At 43.9% G+C, this 14,242-nt stretch overlaps 1 protein-coding gene and 1 long non-coding RNA gene across 46 annotated transcripts in view; one reads left to right on the top strand and one right to left on the bottom strand.

The window, feature by feature from the left end:
• RBFOX1 (RNA binding fox-1 homolog 1) overlaps positions 1 to 14,242 on the top strand; it is a 1,973,933-nt gene that overhangs the window by 1,627,594 nt on the left and 332,097 nt on the right. For 7 of the 45 annotated variants that reach the window (XM_070231095.1, XM_070231086.1, XM_070231093.1 and 4 more), the window contains exon 1: positions 10,682 to 11,030. The exons of 37 other annotated variants lie outside the window; for them this stretch is intronic. In XM_070231095.1, coding sequence (XP_070087196.1) covers positions 10,944 to 11,030 — 87 coding nt within the window. In that variant the 5' untranslated portion in view covers positions 10,682 to 10,943. Of the gene's footprint in view, positions 1 to 10,506; positions 11,031 to 14,242 lie in introns of those variants that run through there. One more of the 45 variants, XM_001502564.6, reaches the window with a different exon arrangement.
• LOC138917033 (uncharacterized) lies at positions 3,778 to 13,425 on the bottom strand. The gene is made up of 2 exons (XR_011424369.1): positions 13,109 to 13,425; positions 3,778 to 6,710 (listed from the first exon to the last, which is right to left on the bottom strand). It is a non-coding gene; the product is annotated as an uncharacterized lncRNA (long non-coding RNA).

The raw sequence follows: 14,242 nt of genomic DNA, 5'->3' as shown, positions 1-14,242 counted from the left end.
CAGGAAAAAAATACTTTTTAAAAATATGTCTCTCCTGGAGGGAGTGTAGCAGTGGAATACAAACCTAACTCTGGAACCAGAGTCACCACTCACAAGCTGTGTGATCTTGGGCAAGTTACTTAACCTCTCTGTGAATCAGGTTCCCTATCAGTAACACAAGGATTATTGCAGGACTTATAGTTGTTATGAAGATTAAATGTGTTAATACATAAAGGAGTTAGAAGGTGTCTGGCAAATAGTAAATGGTATATATGGTTTGCTGAAAAATATTTAAAAATAGATTGTAATGTAAGGATCAGAAAGGAAATGAGGTCACTCAGGGTGGTTCCTCTTTTGATGTCCTCAGAGTGTCCCAGAAGGACACTGCTAATCTGGGAAGTTGAAAAGCCCAGCTGTCAGAGGCTCTCTGTTGCTACCAGCTGCCTGCCCATGACATCGTGGAGAAACCATTCGTGGTGGTCAGCCCCTTGGCTCGTGGTCTCAGATGCTCAGCTGCACAGCCTGGCACAGCCCCACTCTGGGTCTCTCCTATCTCTGTCTCGTCTGCAAGACCAGACTGCGGGGTCTGTGAAAACACAAGTATAGATTTCCTACCTCCATTCTCCGCCAGCATGGGGTTTGATGGGTGTCCTACCGTGGCTAACACTCGCTCATTGGTTTGATAGTGTGTTCTCTTGCTGGAAGCTGGAGGGGAAAGCTTCAGCACAGAAAAGGAAGGCCCTATCTTTGGATTGCTCATTATTGGTTAAGAGGGCTAATGATGCATTTGGATTTCTTAGTGTCTGGCTCGTTTGACAACATGGAATGTCTTAGCACGTCCGCAAATTATTTGACCTTCTTGCCTTCTTGTAAAACTCACACCTGCCAAGCTGTGGCAAGATTCCTTTGAGTGGCAGGTACCCGTCCTCAAAGTCACGTGCCGGTGAGCACGTCAGGGTGATTCCATCTGGGAACAGTCATCAGAACTGTGCCTGGGAGCCTGAATCAAGGGATTCTGACTCTTTTCATCCCTTTTCTTTATAAAAAAAAAAAAAACACAGCACATATTAACTATACACTTTAAAATCTGATGGAGATTCAGAGTCCCCTTATGGGTCCACAGGTGGATTTCAGAAGGGCCGTCAACTCCCTGCAATGATATGGAAAATTTTGTGAGTTATATGCCGTGTTTTCAGATAAGGGCAAAATTCTCAGTGTGGCATGCAACAAAAATAAGAGTTAAGAACCACCACTTCACCCCCAGAAGAGGCATTAATATAAGAAGAAGCCAAGGACAAGAGAGCACTGAAGGTTGAGGTGGTACTTCAGGATCACAAAGAAAGCTCACAGGATGATCTCTTACCGGTCCTTCTCCTGGGTCACCAGCCTCCTCTTTTTGCGGCTCCCATTTTTACTCTTTCCTGGTGTTCCCATGTGACCAGCCCATTTCAAGGAGACTTGGACCTCCTCTTGCTGGGGAAGTATTTCCCCACTTCCTGCTGACTCAGCGGGGTGGAGGGCGGAGGCCAGCCCTTCTCTCGACCTTGAAGTCTCCTCCAGCTGTCGTTACCACTTCGTTTTGTCTTCCTTCATCTCTCATGGCAGTAGTTGAAACTGAGTTAGGGGTTGAGCGTAAAGGAGATAAGGAGGCCACTCGTCTTGAATTTACTCCTGGCCAGCATCTCTCAGAGTATGTTAATGATTGTCACCTGCTAAACAAGGACTTCTCATAGGAGTTAGCAACCTGGGCTCTGCAGCCCCCAATCAAGGAACGGCTCTGTCATTTACTAGCTATGTTTTCTTGGCCAACTCATTTGTCCATTTTCTTGTTTGTAATGTAACACATGTAACGGAATCTACTTCATAGGGATGTAGAGAGGATAAACTGTGTTAACACAGGTGATGAAATTAGTGCAGGGCTTGGCACAAGTAAGCATTGAATAAATGGTAGTGACTGTGATGACGCTTCTGATGCTGACAAAGATGCTGATGAAGGAGGAGGAAGAGCAGGGCAAGGAGACAAGGAACAAGGAGCAAAGAACTTTGCCCAGGGACTGACACGTGATTGATTCTCGATAGCCAGTATTCAAATAGTATATGGATAGATGGATGGATGGATGGATGGGTGGATGAATGGATGGATGGATGGGTGGGTGGATGGATGGATGGATGGATGGGTGGATGGGTGGATGGATAGATGGATGGATGAATGGATGGATGGATAGATGGGTGGATGGGTGGATGGGTGGATGGATGAACGGATGGGTGGATGGATGGATGGATGGATGGATGGGTGGATGGATGGATGGATGGGTGGATGGGTGGATGGATGGATGGATGGATGAATGGATGGATGGATGGATGGATGAATGGATGGATGGATGGATGGGTGGATGAATGGATGGATGGATGGGTGGATGGATGGATGGATGGATGGGTGGATGGGTGGATGGGTGGATGGATGGGTGGATGGGTGGATGGGTGGATGGATGGATGGATGGATGGGTGGATGGATGGGTGGATGGGTGGATGGATGGGTGGATGGGTGGATGGGTGGATGGATGGGTGGATGGGTGGATGGATGGGTGGATGGGTGGATGGGTGGATGGATGGATGGATGGATGGGTGGATGGGTGGATGGATGGATGAATGGATGGATGGATAGATGGGTGGATGGGTGGATGGGTGGATGGATGAACGGATGGGTGGATGGGTGGATGGATAGTCAGTCATCAAATAAGTTTGGGAAAGTCTGATCAAACAAAGTCAAACAGATTTCTTTTTTTTCCCCTTGTAGGACTTCTCAAGTGCTTTTCTATGCTAATAGGCATCATGAATCCTAAACAGGGAGAGAGAACAAGCTGAATTTCTCTCACTTCTTTGGCCATGGGACTCTTTTTACAATGAAGCATCTCACAAGGCTTCTACTGTGCAGAGAGTGCTTTGGGAGATGCTAGTCCAGGTGCTTAGTCTCTAAGGGGAAAAGGATGCTCGTAGAGCTCAGGTGGTTCAGCTAGTTCACAGGGAATCGACGGTGTGCATGGGGTTTTGGCACAAAGGCCCAGTTGTGAGACCTGGAGACCTGTGCCACCTGGAGTGGTCTCTGTACCCAGCTCCTGCAGGGACCTGCAGCACAGAAGGCAGAAGACAGGGAGGGCACAAACAAAATCCAGGGGGCAGCTGATTATTCATCCCCCATTCTGAGAGGCCCCAGGGAGTATTTGTTTGCTTCAAACAAGGTCAACAAATTCTCAAACTCAGTTGCCATTCATCCCCAGACAGGTCAGGGGTCGGTTCCTGAAGCATTGTTGATCTCAGCAGAGACGAGGTGCAGGGTTGATATTCTTAGATTTGCTCATTCAGCCAGTCAGTCTGGCTTTCAGAGGAGAGTCAGGTCAAGAAGCGCTTAATGAACCAAGAGGAGCTCGGTGTGGTGCTGCCTCTACCACTGGGGGTTCCGGTTTCTAATGATAATCAGCAGCCTCCTCACTTACTAGACCTACTGGAATTTTCTTTGTGCATCTTCACAACCATTTTGGGGGGCGGGGGGCGATCGATACCACTGGGTAGGGTGAGGCAGTGTCCCGGGTTCTTTGGGTTACTCTGGTTTCAAAGGCATTACCTTCATCATCCCTTTAAATGCCCAGTGGAATTTGAAACTCTCTTATTTTGTTTTCAAAACTACATCTTCCAGGTACAAAAGCCATGCAGACGTCCCTGTTAACCTCTCTGTCTTAAGTTTTGGTTTGGAACATGGAAGAAAGACATAAGCTCTTACACAAAAGGGCACATCACAGGTCGCGTTTGTAAGCACTGTTTTATTTAACCAATCAGTAGCTGAAGGAAGGAAAAGGCTTGATACTCCTGGCTTAGGGGAGGTCTGATTTAAGTCACTCTGATCCTCCAAACCAGCTGTTGTCCCCATGACAAGTACCATCACTCGTTTACTGAGTGTCTGCTCTGAGCTTCAGCTAAACATGCCTGCATATTATTGTTTAAATCTCTCGACCACCCCATGAGGTATGGTTACTAATTATAATCTTATTTCGCTGATAATCTGAGGCACAGAGAAGTTAAGTAATTTGCACAAGAACACACAGCTATCAATTGATGAAGTTGTCAGGCAAGGAGAGAACATTGATGCCACAGTGAGAACTAATGCTTACTAGGTACTTGTCATTCTTGTAAGGACTTTCTGTGCATCGACTCGCTTACGCATATTAACTGAAACCAGCCCATAAGAGGGGTTGGGGATGTGGCCGCTCTCCCCAGGATGTGACTTTCCTGTTTGGACTAGTCCTCTGCTAAGGTTATAAATGAGGTGGCTATAATGTGGGGAGTATCTGGTCAATGGCCCAGTACAACCTACCCACAGTCTATGGAAGCTTTTCCTGTGGAACATCTTGCCTCCTTGGTAATCGCCTTGATGCTTCCAGCCTTCCCTCTTCTAGGGGAACTCTCCTGTCCGTCCTCAGCATCAGGACCATTAGCATTATGTAGCATCTCAGGAAATTTCTCTTTGAGGTCCGTGCTGGGCAGATCCTTCCTTGCTGTGTTCTCACCTGCTTGGGATTGGGTTTAAATGCATGTCTGTGGTGAGCAGAGTTTATCAATTTTGGTTCAGGTTATTGTCCTAGGGTGGTCATTCATGATGATCTAGCAGACATTAGGGACCCGGAGAAGAGAAAACTGGCTCTTGGTAACTCCTGAAGCACGCATTTTGCTGTTTAACCTCAGACAAGTCACTTAACCTCTCTGAGCCGCCATCTCATCCCATAGATACCACAGGTGACTCTCAAGTGCCTGCTGAGCATCTGCTCTATGCCCATCTTATGAGAAAGACAGGAAAACAAGATGATTGAGGAGGAGGTGGAGGAGATAAAATGGAAGCATACTTGAAAGTGATTACCACCCTGCTCTTTACCACCCTGGGGCAAATCACTGCTGGTCTCCCAGGGGCTTAGATAAGTAGGTCCTGAGTGCTGGAGAAGGTGGGAGGCTGCCTGGAGGACCCAGCATGCGGCTACTTATTGAAGAATGGGGTGTTCATGCAAGCCGTCATGTGAGGGGAACAGAAGGACTGAAGGCCCCAACAGTGACATCGGTGGTAGGTATTGGGGGGGTGTTGGGGATGGTGACTTGACACGAGGATAAGGATGATTGGAAAATAATTTGACAGAGGCTCATTGAAGGCATTCTGAAAAAAAATTAAAAATACTAGCACTTTTTGAACACCTTCCAAGCCCCAGGAACGCCCATATACAGCCTGTCATTTCATGGCAGCAGCTACAGGTGCTGTCCCATTTTAGCCCTGAGGAGACAGGGGCTCAGGGCCGAGTAGCTCATCCTAGATCAAATGTTGAAAAGGGTGGCAGAGCCAAGATCCCAACCCAGCCTCTCCAACTGTGAAACAAACTCGTGCTTTTCTACTGTGCCGAGATGCCCTCAGGTCACCTGAGATGACCTTGGAGAGCTGTAGCTCTCAGTGGTCTGGAGACCCCTTATGACCTTTCAGCATCACCTGCACATTTCCGAAACATTCGTTCGGTCACATACTCTCCGGAAGCATTTTGGGAAGCTTTGTTTGTCTAGTCACCATTTTAGTCATTGGGTGAAGAAGAATGAATGGCATGCTTCTTTTCTTGAGCCAATCTACCTTCTACAAGGACCAATCACACTTAAAAGAATTAGTATACAATTCTAAAATGATTCCAGAATAGAGATGATGGTGCTGTTAGTTCTGCATGGGGTAGCGGGGAAGGCTTTGCTGAAAATGTGCCATTTGACCTAGGCCGGTAGCGTTGACTTAGAAGGAAGGAAGGAAGGATAGAAGGAAGGAGGAGAGGGTAGTTCTGCATAGCAGGCAAGTTTTCACGGAGTCTTGGATTCATAAAAGTGTTTGGCAAAGGCGACTTGCCAGTGCGGTTTGCAGAAATGAGTGATTTGTAGAAGGCAGAACAATGTGTGTTGGAGGACGAATTGGGAAAAGTAAAGCTGAGGAAGATGATGAAGGGCCTTGAATACTGTAGGAAATTTTCTGTTCCCCAGCTTGGCCTGGATATGGGGTGGTATGAGTCATTAAATAATCGGCATAAATCCAGATTAAGAGATAACTACTGTTAACATCCAAAAGGAGTATAATTAATATTGTCAGAGAAACACTCTTTTTATGCTTTTTGCTTTGTTTTGTTTTAATGGCCAAGAAGTGGCAACTGACAGTGGGCTTCTTTTCAAGAAGCAGGTGAAGAATGGTGGAGAGCATTTCATGGAGAGCTTGTTGTCTGTGGAGGAAGCCCATCCTTCAGTGATTATTGCTTCAAGGAAATCTGGCCCCAAATCTTTAGATCTTCCAATCTTTCAAGAGATATTGCAGATCCAAATTTTACATGAGATGCTCCCATTTAAAAATACTAGTTCTCTTTTACCCAGTGCAGACAAATCCTCCTCCGCCCTCGCGTCTATGGACTGGACATGGTCCATGAGGCTGCAGTTGGCTCTATTAGTCCACAGAATCCATAAGACAGAGATTGTTCTTTTCTGAATGCTCCCCTCTCCCAACCTCTAGCCAACCGTTGTATTTCTGTCTTCTTTCCTTCTCTTACATGGGCGGTGCAACTTTGGGTGGCTGCCACTCAGAAGGGCTGGTGGTGGGCAGAGTAATCCTCATGTTAGCTCTTAGGATCTTGAGAGAGAAATGCAGTATCTGACAGCAGGAGAGGAACCATTTTACCCTAGGAAATGAAAAGAGAAGTCAATAACGAAGAAGGGAATCTCGTCATGGAAGGGGGAGAAAGATGGGAGAATTTTTTTAGGAAGGATAGATGAGACTGAACTCTCAAAGGCTGGCTAAGAAAAAAGATCTCTTGATGGAAATCCCTAACACAGGGAAGATCGACACATTTGGCAGCAGGGGGGTGACAGGAAAGACAAGAGGCAAGTGGCGGGGTAGAGGGAACAGAAAAGGAGTGTGTATTTGCCGTTGTATTGAAGTCTGACTTACAGAGGTTTGCATAAAATTTATGCTCTATATTAAGGGTCAGCAAACCAGGGCCTGTGAGCCAAACCTGGCCTGTTGCCTGTTTTTGTATGACCCTCGAGCTAAGAATGGTTTTCACACTTTGAAATGGTTGAAAAAAATCAAAAGAAGACTATTTCGTGACACTTGAAAATGATAGGAAATTCAAATTTCAGCGTTCGTTTACATATTGTAAATGCTTCCATGCAAAAGATGGCAGAGTTTTGAATAGCTGTAACAGAGACCATGAAGTCCACACCTAAACTACTTATCATCTGTCCATTTACAGAAAAAAGTTTTGCCATCCCCTGCCTGTGATGGCCAGAGTGATAAGGAAGCATGGCCCTTCATGTGAATTCCATCCATTTAGGAGACCTACTTATATTTCCTGGCCACTGCCGGAACTATCTCCCTGTTCTTTACCTTCTTCTTTTATTCTGTGATTTTTAAGTTCTTGCAAAATACCATGAGCTTAATCTCACACACTAGACGTTGGGGAGCCAATCGTTTACCATGAGCCGCATGCACCGGCCACTGGGGAGAAGAGATACACTGAATGTGGTGGAGGAAATAGATCCAAGAAAAAAGAATCACTGTCTAGTAATACCAGGTGCTTCTCGTTTAGGAAAAACAGAACCCATGGTAGGTAAAAGAGGTTCTGTGTAATGGTTGTTATTCATTTTTTTATGTTTTACTATTTCATAAAGCTTCTGGGGTGAGTTTGGAATAAGGATACATTCAATTCATACAGTTTGAAAACTGTGACTACTAGAATCATACATGACCATGATATATAAATATAAAATCAGAATTAGAGAAAATATGAGTAACAGTAGTTAGGACTGGAGGTGGTGAGGACAGGAGGATGACAACACAGGCAGTAAAGGCCAATAAAATGGACAGAGTTGAAGCTCTTATTGGGATCTGAGCTTCCTGGCAGTCAAAGTGAAAAGGGTCAAAAACAATTAGCCCTTGTGTTCAGAGAGAGAGGAAAAAGGATATTCATTACTCAGGAACAGCAAAAACTTTTGTGTCATGGAGTTCTTAAAAAGAAATGAGGGGCTGGCCCGGTGGTGTAGTGGTTAAGTTCACACACTCCACTTTGGCCACTCAGGGTTCATGGGTTCGGATTCTGGGCGTAGACCTACATGCTGCTCAGTAAGCCATGCTGTGGTGACATCACACACACAAAAAGTAGAGGAAGATTGGCAAAGTTGTTAGCTCAGCAACAATCTTCCTCACCAAAAAATGAAAAGAAAAGAAATGAGAAAATATCCTCTGAAAAGGATGCAGTTATATATCTCTATGTCCTGTATGTGACATAGGCCTCATTTCTCTCCAACAGAAATCAAGTTCTTTAATAAAAACAATATATAATAATATATAATAATAAATAGTAATATATAGTACTATATATTACACAATGTATAGTAAGTAATAAGTATAATGATCCTTTGTATTCATATACCTGTACATTTTCCAAAGCACTCCCATAATTTTGCTCATTAGAGCATTCGTGGTGAAGACTAAGTGAGTGTTTTTACCTGTATTCTGTGTTTAGGAAACTCAGAGTCCAAATGTGTACACGTTTCTGGCCTTCGTGACTGAATTAAACTTTCTGCCTCCTGGTCCAATGATCTTTCCACTTTATACCACCAAAGAGACATAATTCCACCTGACCCAGGCCTTACCAACGTGAGGAACAGCTCTCCCCTCCCAGGAAGCTGTCTCATAGCAATGCCACTGTCCTTCCTGGTAACTTCTCAGAAGCTGGGTGTTGAAAGACATAGTCAAAAGCTAAAGTTAGAAACAGTATCAGGCTGTTAAGTAACCAGGGTCAACTTCCAGCTGTTACTGGAGCTTTCCGAATTGTAACAATGTGGCCACTTTGATACATGAGAATCAATTACTACAGAGAAACCTTGTCAAGATGGCCAAAATTCAGCCTTCAATAATTGAATTCTCTGCCAAACGTTGTCCACTGTCGTTATCTAGAAATGTAATTATGCAGCTAAATCAAGCAACTAAAATTAGTGTAGTGTAAAAACACCTTGGCTATCTAAAAGTGGAGGAATTGACATTTGGATTTAGAAAAAGCCAATAGTTGAATATGTTTTGCGGTGTCTGAAGCTCTCCCAGTTTCCACAAAATCCATATCCTGTGTCCTGTTCAGGCTTGGAGGTGGAATGTGACAAGCGCATGTTTGGTTCGAAGGTGATTTTCAATGATCCCTGGACCTTGAGCATAAATTGAGTCGACTCACTCCATCAGTTTCACATCCTTGCTCTCAAAATTGTGGAACTCTAAACACACCCACACGTTTTCCCGGTTTGAAGATTAGAAAAGTCACAATTTGAATGTTATCTGTGCCTTCAATCTGAAGCCAAAGATGTGTCTATACCAACCATCAGTAGAAGAACAGGAAACTCACACTAAGATTGGCTGATAGCCTCTTGTATTGTACACGTAGGATGTGGTGCCAGGGACTTTCTTTGTCACACACCCTCTGAGCTAGGGTCTATTATTATCTCTGTTTTCCATATGAAGAAACTGAGGTTCAGGGATGAAGCAACTTGTGCAACATCACACATCTAGTAAGTGGAACACCCGAGTCACTATAATTCCAATTCCTGTAATCCCATAGGAGTTTGTCTATTACCATGTAACGTATCCCAGGAAATCACTTGGGTATTTTCAAAGATCAGAACAATTTCAAATCCATCATGTGTCAATTAGTGACAGGGCCACGTTTTGAGAAATGCATCGTTAGGCGATTTCGTTGTGTGAACATCATAGAGTGTGCTTACACAAACCTGGATGCTAGAGCCAGCTACACACCTAGGCTGCATGGTCTAATCTTAGGGGACCACCACCGTATATGCAGAATGTTGTTAAGCGACACCTAACTGTATTGGCTCAAATGTATTCCTCACCCGTAGTTTTGGTGCACGTTAGATATGCCTTTAAACTTTGGGAACAAGGAGCCATCTCTTATTGCTATATTCCATATTAATATATGACAATTGAAAGCACAAAGACAAAGAATGTTTTGTAAAATGTCATGTGAATTTCTATTGCAGAACGAAATGGTGTAAGGAGTACAGTGGCCTGGCTAGGAACTGTTCTTGTAGCCTGGCATTGCTTCTTGCAAGAGTGTGACCAAGCAAACAGTTAACGGGTGTCAGCCTCCTTTTGCTTTTGTTACGTAGAACAGACAATAGCACCTACTTCGGAGAGTTGTGAGAAGGAAATTGCATAACGTGTGTAAATAATTTAGCTCATTCTCTGCGCATAGCGCACACTGCAAATGTTACCTGATAGTGTTATTATATATATACTATAATTATTATATATTATTTGCACAAATTGCCCTTTTAAAATTAAAACCAGAGAAAGAGAGACTGACAAACTAGACTGTCTTAGTTTCTTTTCGATCAGTACCAAAGGCTGCCCACATTAACCTACTTAAGTTTTAAGTGGCAACTGATAATCGTATCACTTTACGTTTCTCCATTTTGTCTCTCTAAAAATCCCACGCAGACTTTATCCCTTGCCTTTTGCCCAAATTCATCAGGAAAAGCCCAAATCTCACAGCCTGACCACCTCTCTCTCAGTCTCTTGGTCTCTCTCACTCTCTCTCAGAACTAAATTAATAAAGAGTATTTGGTTAGTCGTGTTAGGCAAGCCGTTCCCAAAATAGCACCTTCCATTTTGGTAGCTTCGACTCTGCAGCTGCTGTGTCTGTTTGTCGTCTGGGAAGAAAACTTTCACATTAAGAGTTGCTGATGCGGATTTTCTCTTTCCCCTCTCCGCGTTGATGAGCGCTTGGCTCCTGACAGAAGCGGTTTGGCTCTCCGCTTGGTAGTTCCGAAGAACTTGGGTCTATAGATTTTCCCCTAACTCCATTGATGTGTTGAACTTCAGAGGGAATAATACCTTCACGTAAAGCATGTTGCCTTCTCAAGGAGTCCTCCTGCATCCCTATGGCGTGCCTATGATTGTTCCAGCAGCCCCCTACTTCCCCGGACTGATCCAGGTAATTCAAGGCCACTGCCAGCAAGCAACTTAACTCCAGAGCGCTCACAGTAATAATTGGAATTTTTATGGTTGAGAAAGCAAACACTTTTAATACAGGAAAAAGCCCTCGTGTAGTCAGTGGGAAGACAGTAGGAAATCAAAAAGATGGATCACCCTAATCTGGCTATTGACATCTCTCATGGCTGAATAAATGGTGTAGTTGAGCTATATTTGCTTGTATTGATCTGGCTGCTGTTTAACATTCATGCTTTTGCTTCAGGAGGTTGACCAAGGGGCAAAGGATTTGCTCTCCTTCCCAGCTTTCTGAGGGACTCAGTGTCCCAGAGCTGATCATGAGGCAAAGTAACTTATCACGAGGTGACTTGGTTAAGAGCTTTGACCCAGGAAATAGAAGGAGTGTGAAATATGCATTAATTCGTATGTTCTCCTTCACATGAACTGTCTATTTTTATAGAAAGTTCCCCCCACCTGGGTTGAGTGGTGGCATTGAGGCAAAAAGGAACACTGCATTGATGGTTAATTTATGAAGTTCGGAGATTATTCTGGGAATCCTGTACCAGCTGTTTACGTCTTAATGATGGCAAGAAAGCGGAGGATTGAAATGTGTGTTGGTTTTCCTTTGAAGGTTATTAACTCTGTGCGGGGAGAATCGTCGATCAGTAAGATATTTTGGACCTTTGTTCACTTATCATAAGTTTGTCTTTTTAAGCAAATGTTGGCTTCTGGGTGTATATCTGAAGCTCTCTGTGGGAAGCACCCATCTACTAGTGACAAAGTCTGAACACTATAGGAAACCCAGATGGTTTTGTTGTTGTTTGGTTTTCATCTGTTTGTTTGAGAACAACCATTTCTTTGTAATAAATTCTGTATCTCGTTTCTACAGGAAAGGAAAACAAAATATATTTAGTACGTCCTTTCATTTTCATCTTTGTGATCCTCCCCACCACTGTATTTTAAAATTCTGCAACACCCTAGCTCATTAATTAAAATTTCTGGGGAGGTTTCTGATCAAACACCCTTTTCCTGTGTTTCTGAATGTTGTCGTTCCCTCCTGTAAATGGTAAGAACTTTGGTGATTTGAGTCATTCGGGAGATTCCAAATAATAACAAAACATTCTGTCGTCCCAGATTTATGGCCATTGCTCAGTTTGGAGGCACCTATATTATACGTGAGAAATAGAGGGACTGCTCAGTTTGAAGGCTCCTGGCTGGGGAATGGTCCTTCACAGCATGGAAGTTGTCCCATGTCCCGGCACAGGCAGGCCAGCGTGGCGTGCACAGTCTGAAGTCAGACTCAGTGGCAAACCGGAAGGTCTTTGCTTCTATTGGAAACTTGGGGGGAAGGTCAGCAGTTGGAGTTTTGTCAGACCCTCAGCCGCCCCGTCCGATAAATAATTACAAGCAAATTGTGCCCTTCACTCTATGCTGATTGATGCTGAAATTGCTTTTGAAAGTTCTCATAAGTTCCTGTTATAGATTAAGTGCCGGTGTAGGAAAAATAGCGGCACCCACTGAAATGGGTGAATGTAATCAGGCTTAATGGACTCGAGAGCTTGTTGGGAATTAAATAACTATCGATTTGCTGGAATGTTGCTGTCATTACGAAATGCCACTCTGGACGTATTACCCCAGTGATAGATGAGAAGACGCACAGGCTAGCCGAGAAATTGAGGCGACCCTATTTCTTCCTCTTTTGCGAAGCGTTTGAGAAACGTATCCAGTTATTTTGGGGAGGAACAAGCGATTTTACTTGCAAATCTCAGCCTGGTCATATTTTGTTTCCCCACGTGACACCTCTGGTAACTAGTTACCCATAAGTCAGGAGAGCAGTGCAGTGGGGAGCCTCCAGACCAGCTGCTGTGACATACTTCATCTTCTTCCTCTCCCACCCCCATTTCATACACTGAAATGCTATGGATAGGGAGAGACTAGCTTTATTTCTGGCTTGCTGAGACAGGCCATGTTATTTACCCATTGGCATCTAGAAACTCAAATCACTCCATTGCAGACATATTTGCAAGGGCTGGAAAAGTAACTCAAAAGGAGAAAAATTGTAGCACTCACACACACACTCACCTTCCAGCTGTTGCTTCTGATACCAGCTGCCCTGCATCCCAGCAGACTAGATGAGCTTGCTTACCGATTCCTTGACCTTGTGAGTTTCTTTCAAATTCTTCAAGATGCAAGGGCTTTTCTATAGGGAATTAAGGTGCCACCCACCCCTTAATGAGGTCATCAGCAAGACATTAAAATGATGCAAAATAGAGTAGGTACTCCACCATCGGTAGTAAGTTCCCTGTGACTGTGCAAATGAGCCATAGTGCCCACTTGGCAGGGTTCTTCTGTTAGAGTTTGAGATTCCTCTCAAGGTCTTTCCAACTTCAAAAGCCAATGATTCTATGGCAGAAGAACTTGCTTTTTATAATTCAAGTGCCACTTTTTTTTTATTCATATAAGCATTGCCCTGTTTCTGTCTGCTCAGTTAAAGGAAAAATAAATAGTTGACCAGACATTGTAAGAGGCTTTAAGATAGCATACCTTATCCAGCAAGGACAGTGACTGGAGGTGTTTGCCATAGATCTAGTGAAGTTACTCAACACGGTCTGTTGTTCTAGAAGTTGATTCAATAGTTAGCACTGACCCCATCTGCCATTCCCTAGGAAAGCCAGAATCTACCATACTGGATCCCCTGAACCCATCATCTGATGTCTAAACTTATTGAATGCATAGCAAGGTGGTTAGTTTGCCTTCTAGCCTTGTAGAGAATTCCAGAGTGACTATGGAGGATTGAGCTGAATCAGCCTGGACAGTTTCTGAGGAGTAGAAGACAAGAGGAAAAGAGCAATATTACCAAGTTCATCGTATAAACATTGTTCCTTTTCCCTTGGTATAGATTCCCATCTTAGTATCTTTGGATAAAGAGAACCAATGCATGTTCCTATTGAACCTGTTTATTTACTTCTAAATTTCCAGCGATACTCTGGATGATCAATGAGTTGTCTGACTTGAAAACAAAGGAGGTCTGACAAGTCAATTGTCAAAGTCATTCTTGAGTCCAGAAGCTAACAAGAGGACTTAGTCAAGCCATGGACCATGGCCACAAAATGCCAAATGATATAATCAAAACAAAGGCTTTGTAACTGGTTAGTCTATTTGGTTAGTGTTTAGGTCTAATGAGTCCTTGACTTTGAGTTGTAAGTTCAGACTTGC

Source organism: Equus caballus, chromosome 13 (genome assembly GCF_041296265.1).
Source record: "Equus caballus isolate H_3958 breed thoroughbred chromosome 13, TB-T2T, whole genome shotgun sequence".
NCBI classification, from domain to species: domain Eukaryota; kingdom Metazoa; phylum Chordata; class Mammalia; order Perissodactyla; family Equidae; genus Equus; species Equus caballus.
Note: the sequence above shows the minus strand (reverse complement) of the source record. Positions and strands in the feature narration are given on the sequence as shown.